At 39.8% G+C, this 15,000-nt stretch overlaps 2 protein-coding genes and 1 long non-coding RNA gene across 4 annotated transcripts in view; 2 read left to right on the top strand and 1 right to left on the bottom strand.

The window, feature by feature from the left end:
* LOC138011183 (neuronal cell adhesion molecule-like) overlaps positions 1 to 4,773 on the top strand; it is a 17,167-nt gene extending 12,394 nt beyond the window's left edge. Inside the window, exons 6-8 of the mRNA XM_068858150.1 lie at positions 333 to 365; positions 1,714 to 1,803; positions 4,712 to 4,773. Coding sequence (XP_068714251.1) covers positions 333 to 365; positions 1,714 to 1,803; positions 4,712 to 4,773 — 185 coding nt within the window. The remainder of the gene's footprint in view (positions 1 to 332; positions 366 to 1,713; positions 1,804 to 4,711) is intronic.
* The window catches only part of LOC138009560 (uncharacterized), a 441,051-nt gene that overhangs the window by 114,104 nt on the left and 311,947 nt on the right, over positions 1 to 15,000 (bottom strand). The gene's annotated exons all lie outside the window — the stretch shown is intronic.
* LOC138011185 (tyrosine kinase receptor Cad96Ca-like) overlaps positions 4,859 to 15,000 on the top strand; it is a 25,589-nt gene continuing 15,447 nt past the window's right edge. Inside the window, exons 1-3 of the mRNA XM_068858151.1 lie at positions 4,859 to 5,048; positions 6,349 to 6,465; positions 7,014 to 7,198. Coding sequence (XP_068714252.1) covers positions 4,883 to 5,048; positions 6,349 to 6,465; positions 7,014 to 7,198 — 468 coding nt within the window. The 5' untranslated portion in view covers positions 4,859 to 4,882. The remainder of the gene's footprint in view (positions 5,049 to 6,348; positions 6,466 to 7,013; positions 7,199 to 15,000) is intronic.

The raw sequence follows: 15,000 nt of genomic DNA on the forward strand, positions 1-15,000 counted from the left end.
GCAGCTGTTTTGTGAGTCAAAGGGGTTAAAAATTGATTCAATGGTCTATCCCTCTAAGAAAAGATGATCCTTGAACAAATTCAAGCTATGGAGACAGGGGGAAAGCAGAGTAGGCTAAATACAAACTCCCACACTGGCACGACAACTGTGAGATCAGCAATAATCAACAACAGTGATTTAAATTGAAAGTGTGAGCAAAAAAGAGAATGAGCGTAAGATTGTTTAACAAGTGAAAGCGGATATAAAAATACTACAACCAAAGTTGTATCTGTGAAATCTGTCGTTTCAGTAAAAGTCATCCTCTATTTTTTTCTCAATTCGTCATTCCATAGCTTTGCAAGTAAATGTACTAGCTGCAAAAGCAGGTAGGTTTACATGTATGTTTTTTCTCTTTTATTTTGAAATTCCCTACTCCTCTGTTCCCTTTCAGGGGCACCCAACGAAGGTGTTCCTCAACGTATGTGTTCCGCAGGTGTGCATCTGCCGGCTCAAAAAAAATGTTTGGGAAGTTGCAAAGAAAAATTTTTTTGTTGTGCTGGCAAATTCTTATGAATTTACTCACGCTCTTCTTCTGAAGGCTTCGCTTGGCCTTCTCTTCTTTCCCCCCATCACTATCACTACTGAAGGGTGAATCCGCCGAGGCCTATTGCCGCGCCTATTTTGGCCAACGATGTATTCAAATGTTGGTAGTATGCTTGCCGGCTGGGAAACTTTCGCCCATCTGAATATCTGGTTTGTTTCTGCTGGAAGTGCTGAACAGATAAGAGGTAGAGAAATTGCTCCAAAAGGCCAATTTTTGGTTTATGTTATGGCCATGATATTTTTTGAGGAATGTTGAAAAAAAAAGGCTCCTTGGGTGCCCCTGCCCTTTTACAAGAATGTTCCTTTATCATTCTCTATTTACCTCCAAACCTGACAGGCTCTCATGATTGGAAAATTTTAGAGGTGTTCATTTCGATTTGCTCAGAAGCTAAGCTCAGACAAATCTCTCTCCCTCCCTCCCCCCTCCCCCTCCCTCTCTCTCCCTCTCAAGCCACTACTGTCTGTTCGAATGTATTCCAATATAGAGTCGAGGAAACAGTTTAAAAACTACTTTCGTGCTCCTGTTAGACTTAAACTTAGATACATGAAGGGCATAACATACCGCGGCAGTCTCGGTATTATGGAAATTGTTGACTGTTTTGGAGCAGGGACACCCAACGTCAATTTTCGGAAAATATCTGTTCGGAAGACGAATTGAGATCTAGAATGTTCCGAACATTTGTTGTAAAATGTCTTGCTTGCCTGCCTCTCCTAGGATTTTCGAACATTTGAAAAATGGTATAAGTGCCATTTTTAACGGATTTGTACCCTTAAAAGGTCACCTAGAATTTTCGGGAGCCTTTTTTTCTGGCTAAAAGTTTCGAAAAGGTAAGTTTTGATCCCTATAATTTTTGGATCACTAGATATGCCTATATCTACCCTTTAAATACTAAAATACGTTTAACAATGCTATGTTTAAGTGGTTTTGAATTATATTCTCGTTGGGTGCCCCTGTTGGAGTTACACTCCGAAGAGAGTACGAGGTTCCATCGCATGGAAAGCTGGAATACAAATTTCTGGTCTTTTTGCAATCTGGATTCTCTTTCTAGAGAACTTTTTTTTTTAATTACCATGTCAATTTTCTTCGTTTGTTTTACCATAATTTGAAATCAAGAACTTTTATGTTTACAGCTATAGAGTGGTACTATATTGTCGGCCCAGTATCTGCTGTTGCAGTAGCAGCATTCATCGCCTGGTACCATTGCAAACGACGCACAAGGGGTAAATGTAAAAGCCTGCATACATATATTTTTATTCTTAATTCTTAAGGAATTTAAAACTTCATAAACAAAGAAATGCTGTTATAAATAGCGACAGAACTATGAAGATACAATGCCCCATTTTTTGTGGAGAATTTACTCCATATAGCAATAGTCATGTACTTACAGGTGATGTACATGTACATTCTGATATATTTTTGGTTGATGGGTGAGAGATCTACTTACCAGTGACTCAGGGATACTGATACAAAAAAATTGAAAAAAAAAAAAGATCGAAGTGCTCCAAAACAGGACTGGAACTTATTAACTTCCACTATCACTAGCTCGGATTACGACCAATCTGAAGGTTACAGGGACGCCACTTTAAGAGCACTCCGATTATTGTGAGTTTTCCTGAGTCATTACTGTACTGATAAGTAAATCCCTTCAGCATTGAACAAAGCCGTAAAATTCCGGTTATAGGTAAGCCCTGGGCTTATACAACTTCGTAACGGGTTTTGGCTGGGCTTGTAAACGGAGGGGCTTATATCCGGGGAATGGGGGGAGGGGGCTTATAAGCGGAATAAAAAGACGTGTTGATGGAAATGTGTTTTTAATAGACTAATTTTTAATTAAACTTTCCAGCCTCATTATAAATCGAATGCAATTCAATTTCAAAAGCAAAACTCGTCAACGTGAACGTAACGCAACAAACCGGAAGCTCAGAGTTCATGAACTTAAGGACTTTCGCGCTAATTGTCTCTGCGCAACTTTTAATGTGCAGGTATCGCGACTGTAATTTGTCACGCATTACTTTTAGCATTAGTTAAGAGCTTATGGCGACAAAAACCAAAAAACAAATTTCCAAGTCGGCTAAAGAATGGCACATTTATTTCCAATTCATCATGACACAATAAAGAGAAAGGACCTTATAAGGTCGCTAATCGAGTAGTGGTTGAAAGTTTTGAAAACTCGATAAGGTTAGTTAAAGTCAGAGAAGTTGTGTAAATTTAATGAAGTTGGTTTTTTAAAATCTTTTTCTTTTCCTTTATTTCATGAAAGGTAAAGTCTCCGCTTACGAGCCAGAAGGCTCATCAGGCCGGCGCTTATCTCCGGTTTCTGTAGCATGAAGCGACTAGGAGTATTTGTACTCCCCCCTGGATGGGATGCTAGTCCATCGCAGGGTTACCCCCAGCATTACGCCGGTACCCATTTATACACCTGGGTGGAGAGAGGCACCGTGAGAGTAAAGTGTCTTGCCCAAGAACACAACACAATGTCCCCTGCCAGGCCCCGAACCCGGACCACTCGATCCGGAGTCGAGCGCACTAACCATGAGGCCACCGTGCCTCCCATTTCATGAAAATAGAGCAGAATTATCTTCTCTTACTAATCCACTTGAATAGTGCGGACCTATGAGGAAACAGCCAAAGATTAGAAATGTTTTTTTCTGTTTTTTTGCAAAAGCATTTCATCCATCGATCCTGTCTTGGGTTCCAGTCTTTCCCCGACAGGTCACACAAAATCTTAACAAACTAAATTTTCCAAGAGCTTCGCAACATCACATCGATTTTACTCGTTTAGATCATCGGTGACCCCTATTTTTAAGACACGAATCACTTGCTCTTCTTACAATCTACAAAATATGATGAAATGAAAGTTATCTTTTTTAACAGTTTTCTTTCCTTGTGTCCTGAGTTCCGGAAATAGTCACAATGGGTAGCGCGTGCGAAAACGCTCGTTCAGGATTAACTCTACTGTTTAAGACTTATCCAGCGGCATGCAATTATCTAAAAAACCCACTCCTATATTTCTATGCACCGAAACCTTCACTCTAACGTATTATTTTTATGATTTTGGACGGATAAGTAGATGAGGCTATCCCGTTATAATGACCTTTCTATTGAAATTTAGAGCATTTTTCCCTTGCCTTTTTCTGCGAATCAAAGTCGGTGACCCCCCAATTTTTTTTCATTTTTGGAATAAGTAATTTATGACCTAACGTCTTGCGAGAAATGAAACAAATTTCAATGTGGGAAGATTTTCGCGCGAACGTCCTTAAAAAGCCCTTGTTTTCTTTAGATGTTGGTGTGAGGTATTATTAAAGTTATCAGTTACCTTGATAATTACGACCACATGACAAATTGCAACCATGTGGAATTGAACAATCTCTGGAGACACATAGCAGAATTAGAACGCTTGCTGTCCACGAGAAAAAAATGCGATGCTTAAACATTTATGCGGCTACATGTATTGTTTTTGACACTAACATTGCGAATAATTAACACAACATGAAAATCAGATGAATATAATAATATTAGGAGCCTGGCTTTAATCATTGCTGTCAATCCATCTCCACATACTAGTGAATCTAACCAAGTCTATCCCTTTTTTCACATGCTATTGTGTTCACTGGTTTGCTGAGAAGCCAGAGCTAGGTAAGTCGAATCTTTTAGAAGCCAAATACACGAGTTAAGCTGAATTATGTTGCCCCTGGTTGTTTTTTACCCAATTCGCCAAAAAATTGCCTTTAAAGGATGTTTACTTTAACATCCGTGGTCACATGATACCCTTTACTAGCCAAGACGTCTTATGAGGTTTAATGTCATATCATTAAAAAGACATGAAATCGTGTCATCTTTTTTTTTTTCGCCTTCTCTCTGAAATCTCAAGCACCATAATATTTTTAAAAAGTAATTCAAATAATGCAAATTTAGGATATGTGGATAAGTATAGGTACTCCGTGAGCTGCATCACTAGAGCTTTGGTCAAGTCAAGGTCTTACTTGTATTTCAAACGCAGTTTTGATCAACGATACCACAATTCTACTTGAGCGACTAATGCAATAATAATCGTTTCTCTAACCTTCCGTTGACGTTGTTATTATCTCAGAGGAATTAGTTTCCTGTCTTTGATTGTTCAATATGTAGGATCTAGTGAACAGATCAATGACATGTCAGCAGAGTGTGTAAGAAGTGCATGTAAGCTTTAAATTCATGCCATAATTTAGTGACGAACAGTCAACCCACCAGTGAATAATATATGAAAAATAATCTGAATTTCTGGATTTAAGATCAACAGATTTTGAAGAAAGTCATGAGATGAAGTTGATGGAAGTTGAAGTGGATGAATGGGAGATATCTCGTGACCGAATAAGACTCGAAGAGGTCATCGGCTCAGGAGCATTTGGAACAGTTTGGAGAGCAACTTTGAGTCGTAAAAATGGGAAACCTGGCATACGTTTTGTTGCAGCAAAGGGCTTCAAACGTGAGTAACTTTGAATTCCAAATTACTCATTAATTTGACTGCAGAGCATGTGCATTCAATTTATGGTACCTAGTGGAGCTAAAGCAGCAAATACAGTGACATCTCAACGTGCTCTGCTCATCCACTTTGAATTTGTTTTTTTTTTTTTTTGTCACAATGAACGTGAAATGCTGAAAACGGAGAGTTTCCAGAGAACGCCTGCTCAAGTGCATTAAGATTTTTAATTATCCCTCTAAATGAAATGCTGTTCATTTTTGTCTCAATATTCCAGGGAAGCATGCATTTTACATGCAAAAATGGTTGGAAAATAAATCTGAATGGTTCCAATAATTCAAATTGGGGATATTTTGAGATGATTTTCTTTTCCACTAGCTTTGAGATAATTGACAACAGCATTTTTATTAAGGAGCTGATCGCCCCCAATGTGGCACAATTAATGGTGCCTGGGACCGATCCTTACCAGCTGGCAGCCAGCTTCTTTTGATCTTGGAATCGGCTACAAGAAAGTGTGTCCCACAGGGAATCAGGCCTGTTAATGGATTGCTATATAGCAATCCAGTCGGAAAACGAGTGAAATTTATTCGTTTTCTTTTTCTTTTGTTTTTATTCTTCTTCTTTTTCCTTTTTTTTTTTTCTGTGTTGGGAAAAGTCTTTCTTGTTACTCCCCTGCTAAGTAGTGTCTTTGAGCGTAGAGTCTTCTGCGCGTAGTTTTGGTAGGCTTTGCGCAAATTAATCTGGTGGACACAGTCGAATATTTAATTAACCTACAATGGCGTCTGTTTCATAGAACAAAGGCTGACATTTCAATATGCACAGTTTATTCCGGAACTTCCCGGAACTTGCTGTAGCAAAAAAAAAAAAAAAAAGAAAATTGAACTCTTCGACTTGAAACAGGAAATAGAAGTTAAGTACGTTTATGACCGTGAATCCTTAAGTCGTGTGACCGAGCGTTCTTGTGTATTCTTCTATTTTCTTATGTGGTACAGCCGAGAATCAAGAAATCACGCAGGCCTTTAATAACAAGTTCTTGTTAAAAAATTAGCACACAAAGCTAACGTTAGTTTGTTGAAACACATCAGGGGCAGTGTTCCTAAGTCTGCACTAAATCAAGCTTCTCAGGGAGACGTGTGCATGAGGAAGAGGATTTGATGCTTTAATTACTCTCATGCATTAGCCTTTGTTCCATGCTTGCTTCAATCCAACCGCGACATTACACTTTCTCCAATCAGCCGAATATTGAGGTGTACCTATCTAGGGAACTTCCTCTTTTATTGTATTTTGATCTAATTTATGATTGCAGCAACTTCAGGGGAGGAAGGGCGAAAGGCGCTGATGAGAGAAATTGGGTTAGGAAAAGCTCTTGCTGACAGCCCCCTGCCAAATGTCGTAGAGTTTATTGGCTGCGTTACCACCCAGAGTAAGGAGCTATTTTGTTTCTGTTTTTATGCACATTTTTTAAAATTCTTTTCATAATTTTCTCTTCCCAGATCTCAGGTTTGGCCAGAATGGATAATACTACGGTTTTTAATGACTAATACTAATAATAATTATTGATATTTTACAAGTGGCACTAACCTCAAATGTCAACCCACGAAAACTGTGCTATTTTCTGCAGCCATTAATTGAGTCTCTTGACAAACAAAAATAAGTTATCTTAGTAATCCAGACTAAAACACCAGGAGTGACTTCACTGCTACCTTTGATAACATTGATAACAAGGACGTATTCAAAACATAGACCCCAGGTGACGGTCCATGGATTAGCCCAGCTGTGGACCTGGTCCTTGGACCTCTCTATGGAACCAGTCTATTATTATTATTAGTATTATCATTATTATTATTATTATTATTATTATTATTATTATTATTATTATTATTGCCGTTGTTGTTGTTGTTGCTGTCCGGTGATGAGGCCGAGCTTGCAGTAATAAAAACATAACGGTGCACGACCATCTCTACCACACAGTACACCCAATTTTGATCATGGAATACTTGCACTGTGGAGATCTACTGGGCTTTCTGAGAAAAAGCCGTGGAATTGCTGACAAGTATTATCACGGACGAGGAGAGGTAGCGCAGTTGCGCACATACGACCTGGTCTCATTTTCAAAACAGATTGCTACAGCGATGGGGTTCCTGGCATCAAGAGGGGTAAGTAAATGATGCGAGGATCAAGCAAATGTTCAAAAATCTGTCCCTTAAGGTACATTGTATGTTTGTCATCGGTGTGAGACAAATACAGCGTATATTCAGATTTCAGACCTGGAAACCTTTAGACCTGCGTATTCGCGTCCATCATTTCTACCTGAACATTATAGGATAACGGGTAAAGGGTAAAGGGTAAATGGTGAAGAGTATTTATTTCTATCTGAGGTTTGTCATGTTAGATTAAACTTCAGCATTAGTTCAATTTCTTCAATTTTCAACAACCTGTCTCGCGGCGAAAGAATTATCATAATGGTAATTCTTCAGTCGCAGGACAGGGGGGTACATTGCAAATTTTCGGTGGTCCAGCTATTAAATAAAATTCAAGAATTAATATTCGATCTATTGCCTCTTAATTGCTACTACAGTATCCTTTTAGATTTTTAAATGGCACAAAAATAAAGACTTATCACTCCCCTAGAATATGTACTTAAAATAAAATGATCTATTTCTTTGAAACTGTTATGCCCGTTCATTCATGGCTTTGTATGGGAAAATATAAAATTATAAATGCTAAAATAAGCTGTAAATGTAGAAATAAACTTCACTTACCTCTACGTACAGTTTTCTTCGTCTTCTCTGTAAAATCGGAGGGCAAACTGTGTCCGTTTTAGACGGGTTTGTGGCTTACGAATTTTTACGATGTCTTTAGTTGTCATTTCCCCTCATAAAGGGAAGATCTCGTCCCACAAATTGCTCTCGCATGACAAAGCAACGGTCCGAATCGCCATGAAAACACCAACGCCTTAAGGCCAGATAAATTTTCTATCACATCAACAGGAAACTTATCTGGCTTTAAGGCTGTGGTGTTTTTATAGCGAATCGGACCGTTGCTTTGTAATGCGAGAGCAATTTGTTGTACGAGATCGATGCGAGTCACCAGCCTTTCTTCTCTTTACGAGGGGAAACACAGGGCGCTCACACAATGTGTGTGAGTAACCGATTATTATTTTATAGTAAATGTACTGGATTTACCGTTTGCTTCACCTATAACGATATTATATAATATCGCTAAGTATGTATATCGCAGTCACTGTTAAATAAACGTTGAATTACCTTACCTGTTGTATATAATGGTCCTTTTGCCTCAAAAGCGGTTTTTTGAGCGATTCTGAAGGATTTTGAGTTCGCCGTTTACTGTTCCTAAAAATATGTAAGGATTTGCATGGGAATCCCGATAAAAAGCTTAAGAAGATATTTATATGAAAAAACTCTCAATTAAAAAGCCTAACCTTATTGCCAACGGGGTAGTTTCCTTCCTGTGTGGTTATTTTCCAGGTCCGACGCGATTTGAGCCATTTCTCAATTTCGTGGTTGTCAACAGTATAATAAAATCCCCAGGCTGGAAACTAAATTCTCAGGTGCCACCAAGTTGAGTCAAATATTGCTAGATAAAATGTTCCCACGGTCACAATTCCACATCACAATCAATTGGCAAAGATTGAACTCTCATCTCAACCCACCATCAAGTTACGCACGTTGGAAATAAGGTTAGGCCTTTTAATTGAGAATTTTTTCATATAATTATCTTCTTAAGCTTTTTATCGGGATTCCCATACAAATCGTTATATTTTTGTCGGCCATGCTCACACCGAGCTTGGGGCGCCTGTGCTAATAATAGAAAGACAAGGGAGGAATCCTTGTTTTAAAAAAGGGCTCCAGCGCCGGAAAAATTTTCCCCTAGAAAATCGTATCGTTCCGCAGCATTAAGGTCGAAAGATTTACGCTTCTTCTGTACCTGCCGATCGAGAATCCATCCAAACAGCCCGGAGCTAGCCGTCGAAGAAAATCAATATCCTACAGTATTCGAGCCGTAGGAATGCGCAGCAAGATTTTCATGTGCCAGTCACAAACCGTCATGCTGATTGCTCCTTTCTAATTGGACGATTGTCTAACGTCGTCCAATTCCGAAAGGGGAAAGTGGGTGCTCTGTGGGGGAAATGACAACTAACGACATAGTAAAAATTCGTAAGCCACAAACCCGTCTAAAGGGGACACAGTTTGCTCTCCCATTGCACAGAAACTACGAGGACAACTGTACGTAGAGGTAAGTGAAGTTTATTTCTACATTTACAGCTTATTTTAGCATTTATAAGCTCAAAGTTAATTCTATAAATCGTGTACCGAGCTTGGACATTTGGAAATACTAATTAAAAGTGACTTGAAAATTGAATTTTAAATTAAGTCGGACAATGTCAATAAGTAAGTATAAGCTGCTCTAAGCCCGAAACACGGCAAAGGTTGTTTAACGAGGGAACTGTATTCTTATCAACAACAGAGCCTAGAGTGTTTACGACTGCATGTGTTGTTCAGTGTCGGTTGATTACCTCTAACAGAAACTTACAGCATTCAGAGCTTTAACAATGAAATTTAGAGTGTGAATAACGTACCATATTGTATTCACTCTATAGTATGACAAAAACGAAGAACTTTTGAAGATCGTTTTTGTAAGCCAATCTCTCACAAATGCTACATCTCTTCCTTTAAACTCTCCCATCTCGTCCAAACACGTGCTTTATAGCTGTTAGTGACTTCGGCGCCCGAAAAAGGAAATCCTGACACTCCCGGTTCAATTTTCCCCACCCCACGCATGCAGGCAAAGGTCAAATTCCCCACTCACCGGGCACAGAAGATAGTCAAATGCCCGGGCTTTGCCCGGGGAGGAGGGGGAGAGGGATGTTGAAGTTTCGATTTGATCGGCGCATTAAAAAAACCCTTCTCATCAATCACCGAGGGTTATAAACTTAAGTACAAGTAAAAACAGAGTAAGCTATTTAAACTTAAATTCGAACAAAAAAAAAACAAAAGAAAGATCGCTATCACCAATGGGAAGCTTTATTAAATATTCCTGAGAAGTAGTGTCAGTGTGTATACATTAAGGTAATTCCTTAGTATTGCATTGCGCATCCCTACTGCGCACGATTTTCGCGTCATTAGCGCGCACACATGAGCACGTGCGCATACAAAACGTAAGAGATTTCACTCAAACTAAACTCGATAGCGAGATAAATGCTCCTTTTCTCTCAAACGAGCACGGTGACCCCCGATTTTTTTTTTTTTAGGTATTTGCTAAGAACAGTCTAATAAAGAACATTTTTGAAGAAGAAAAAACGTTTTATAGTAGAACATGAATCTTTTTTGGAAAACAGTTCCGCACTGGTTGTATTTTACCCAAGGCGAGGACTTCAAGCTAACCACGGAACTGTCCCAAAAGGTGCACTATTCCCACAACTAGGGAATCAAAGACGGCGTAAATGAAGCAACAGTGCTTATGTAAATAAAATAAGTTTTATTTTCAAAATAAAATTTTGTGTCTTTGAAGTAACCAAGACTTAATTCTGTATGAAGGTGATTCGATTTTTTAACGGAAAAACAGTAAAAATACCCCATTTTAAGAGCCTGCTGACGCATAAACAAGGACTGTGACCCCATTTTTTTATTGCATTTTTTTTAATGTTTATATCATGAATGTTAATTATGCCAAGTTTCCAAAAAAGTTTGATAGTGCAACAATTTCAAGGGAATTACCTTAAAATTCAAAATAGCAACCGTCAAATGCTCATTTTCACAAAAACAACAGAATCCGTACGCTCCAGTTGAGAAATGATCTAGACCTGCACAGCAAAAAAAAAAAAAAAAGAAAAGAAAAAAAAAACAGAACTGAGTCTCAATTTTCCGTAAAAGAGCATCATTTATTTTAACACCACTTGAGGTGTAATTTAGGAACAAAATAGTACACACATATAAGCGGTCAATACACAATTCATCGTCGGCCCGTAACTTTGCCATGGCCGATGTTAATAAGCAAGTGATTGAATGTTAAACACGTTAATTTTAACACTAACTCCGAAAAAGTTGAATAATTTGCAAAACAGGCAAGTTACGTGCAAAAGAAGAACCAAGAAAATCATATGTGCGCGTCCGGAACTAATGTCAACAGGGTCGTACAAAACAAAAATGTAACATACTTCACTGTTGGATTCCCTCATTTCGCTCACGATAAGCAAATCAATGCTTGAAACTCGCTTGGAATGCATGCAACAAACTGAACTTCCACTGAAATGTTTAATTATCAGTGTCACCGATTGTCTCGCCTGAAAAACAGCTCACATCATGTCACCCAACACGTGGGAATTCAAAACTTAATAACTCCTCAAGCTGAATATAATCGTTGACATTATGGAATCGTTCCACAACCAAAATCCGCAAATAACAGTTTACATTGTACCTTGAAATTTAAGGAAGTCGATCATTTCTCCGTTGTGAGAAATGGGAATGTTCAAGTTCCTTGTGAAATATGCCGTTTGCATGTTTTTCCTGGCGTTTGTAGTTTGCATAAACATTCGACTTTTTTTTCTGCGTCCAATTGGACCCTTTGTTCTATATTCTATGCGTCCAAAAGACAAGCGAGTGCGTCCCAGGACGCAATGGCGCACTCTAGATACTCTGCGGCATGAGTGATAGTACCTTGTTGATTTCATTTCGTCCATGTAATGATGATCGATGAAATTCAGCACAGATTCGATAAAATTTAATAGTCAAGAGAAAAATACCCATGCTAAGGAGAGCAAACCATCTACGGTTGTAGGATGTTTCGTGTAGGTTACATGAACAGTGTGTTGTTATACTTCAGAAAGTCGTACATGAATAGTGTAGTGTAAAACGGGAGTGGTGAGCGTTGTTTGACACTTAAGACTTTTGTTGTGTTTAATCCGGCTCATCTGGTTGAATCTGTTCCTGGTATTCAACAACTGGCGACGAGGATGGGGTTTAGGGTGGGAACCCTGTTTTCATTGAAGATTAACTTGAGAGATTTGGATATTGGAGGAGTTCGACTGTTTGATGTCAACAGTGATCCGAGTAGCGTGGGCACTGAGTGTAAACGATGGCTTCGTAGTTTTCAGTTATATGGAAATGGAAAAGGTTTGATTATTGTCTCCGATAAGGACGACAATACAGTGCAGAGGCAAGCTCTTCTTCTGCATTGCGCTGGGCCGGACGTCCAAGATATTTTTGATGTTTTGGCCGACACTTGGGAGTGCGAAAGATTATCAGAAAACCAAATATGCTTTAACCAGACATTTTGTCACACAAATTAACACTCCATATGAGTGGCATTTATTCAGAGAAATGGTGCAAGGGGAAGATGAAACGATTGACCAATTTTGCGGTACAATTGAGGCACAAAGCTTAGCAGTGTGATTATGGCGACCAAATGAATGGAGGCTCAGATCAGTTATCAAATAATATCGAAGTGTCTTTTCAATGAATTGAATTGCAAGCTTCTGGAAAAAGGCCAAACACTCACACCTTAAACCTTACAGGAGATTGCCCGGAATTACGGGTTAGTAAAAAGACAAACGCAGAGTACGAGTCTCTCCAGTGTGTCAGTGAATCGAGTTGATGATAGACGGACCAGACGGAATAGTCGAGATACGACTTTACCAGGGGGTGAATGTTATCGGTGCGGAAGGCGTTGACATTTTGCCAAAGACCCCCTGTTTCCGGCCAGGGGAAAATAGTGCTCAAAGTGTTCTCAAGTGGGCATTTTGCAAATGCATGCAAAACCAAAGTTAAAGAAATTCCCAGTAAATCACGTGTACAGTATATGAAGGTCGATGAATGTAAGGAAGAGGAAGACGAGTATGTGTTTACAGTTGCTGGTGAGGCTCAAGGAGGAAAACTGACGGTTAACATTTGAGGTATTCCGGTAGAGATGATAATTGATTCTGGAGCAAGTGCAAATGTCATTAGCCAAGCATTGTGGGAACAATTGACGAAGCAGCATATCAAGTGCGTATCACTGAAGAAGTACAAAGAAGTTGTATGCTTATTGTGAAGTTACCCCTTTTGAAGTGACTGGAACCTTTACAGCAGATCTGAGTTTAGGCAGCAAGAGTGTGTCAGCTGATGTCACAGTCATCAAAGGGCAAGGAGAACCATTACTGGGAAGAGAATCAGCCACTGAGTTGGGTATCTTGAAATTGCAAGTCCCATTGAATTGCGTGGTACGTGTAGATCAAAGTGAAATGACAACGAGATTCAAGGATCTTTTTACAGGAATTGGAAAGTTGAAAGACTTTCAACTGAAACTACAAGTTGACGAACAAGTCCAGCCAGTTGCGCAACCCTTACGGCGTCCTACATTCAGCTTGAAGGAAAAGATTGAGAAGGAGCTTGGCGAATTATTACGAGAAGACATCATTGAGGTAGTTGAGGGCGGCCCAATGCCCTGGGTAAACCCTGTTGCGGTGGTTCCTCAGCCAAATGGTGATGTTAGGTTATGTGTGGGCATGAGATGCGCCACCAAACCCATAATTCGTGAAAGGCATTCAATTCTCACAATTGATGAAGTCCTAGAGGATATGCAACAAGTGAGTGTGTTCAGTAAATTAGACTGAAAGTGGGGATATCATCAAATTGAGCTTAGTGAAGAGTCCCGTAGCATCACGAAGTTTGTAACGCACAAAGTGCTGTTCAGATACAAGAGACTGATGTTTGGTATCACATCTGCCCCCGAGAAGCATCAGCAAGTGTTTCAGCAAGTTTGGAATGATTGCAGCAGAACGGTAAACATCTCGGATGATATTATTGTCTATGGTTCTGATAGAGCGGAGCATGATGAGAAACTAAAATAAGTGCTGACCAGGTTGAGAGACTCAAGAAAAAGTTAAGGCAATGAATGAAGCTCGTGAGCCACAAACTGTGTCAGAAGTCAAGAGTCTCTTAGGCCTAGTGAATTTCAATGCATGCTTCATTCCTGACCTTGCGACAGTAGCAGAGCCATTGAGAAGGTTGACAAAAAGGGAGAACCATTTATATTTGGCCCTCAGCAGCAAGTACTAGCCTTAACAGACCTGAAGAGACGTTTGCCCCAAGCAGACACATTACGAAACTTTGATCGTACAGCCAAGACAAAGATCACTACAGATGCAAGCCCAGTTGGCTTGGGGGCGGTCCTAGTTCGAGAACAGAAGGGAGAAAACCATGTGATATGGTATGCGAGCAGATGTAGAACAACGGTAGTCGCAAACGAACAAGGAGGCCCTAGAGATTGTGTGGGACTGTGAGAGGTTCCATGGGTATCTTAATGGAGTGGATTTTGAACTGTGGACAGACCGCAAACCTCTGGAAATCATCTACTCAGCTCGCTTTAGACCCTCTGCGAGAATCGAGAGGTGGGTCCTGCGGTTACAGCTCTATTCATTCTCTTTGAAGTGTTTGCCAGGACACATGAATATTGCAGATGCGTGGTAAAAAGTAAAGTAAAGTAGTGCAGTTATATAGCACCTTTATCACAAACGTCTCAAAGGCGCTTTACAATGATCAATTTACCCCCAGCGGACCGGAAGCATATACAGGCGCAAATGGCAGCCGCTTCTATACAGTCCATTCATGCTGGTACTTATTTTACCGACCTCGGGAGGATGGAAAGCTGAGTGAAATTTAGCGGGAAAGAAGGTCACCAAATATTCCACTCTCGGCAGAACCGGCAATGGAACCCGGGACCTTAGGGTCGGAAGGCAGAGATCTCACCACTGCGCCAACCCCCGTGGTCTCGAAAAAACAAGATCGAACAAGTACAGACCAGGAATGTAACGGAACACTACATCAGATTTGTTGCCAACTCGGCGGCGCCACAATCCATGACCATTGAAGAAATAGAAGAAGAATCTGCAGTAGATGAAATATTAGAGTACGTGCGACAGAGCATAGAGACGGAAAATTGGGAAGATTCCAACTGTGCA

Source organism: Montipora foliosa, chromosome 7 (assembly GCF_036669935.1).
Source record: "Montipora foliosa isolate CH-2021 chromosome 7, ASM3666993v2, whole genome shotgun sequence".
Lineage (NCBI taxonomy): Eukaryota > Metazoa > Cnidaria > Anthozoa > Scleractinia > Acroporidae > Montipora > Montipora foliosa.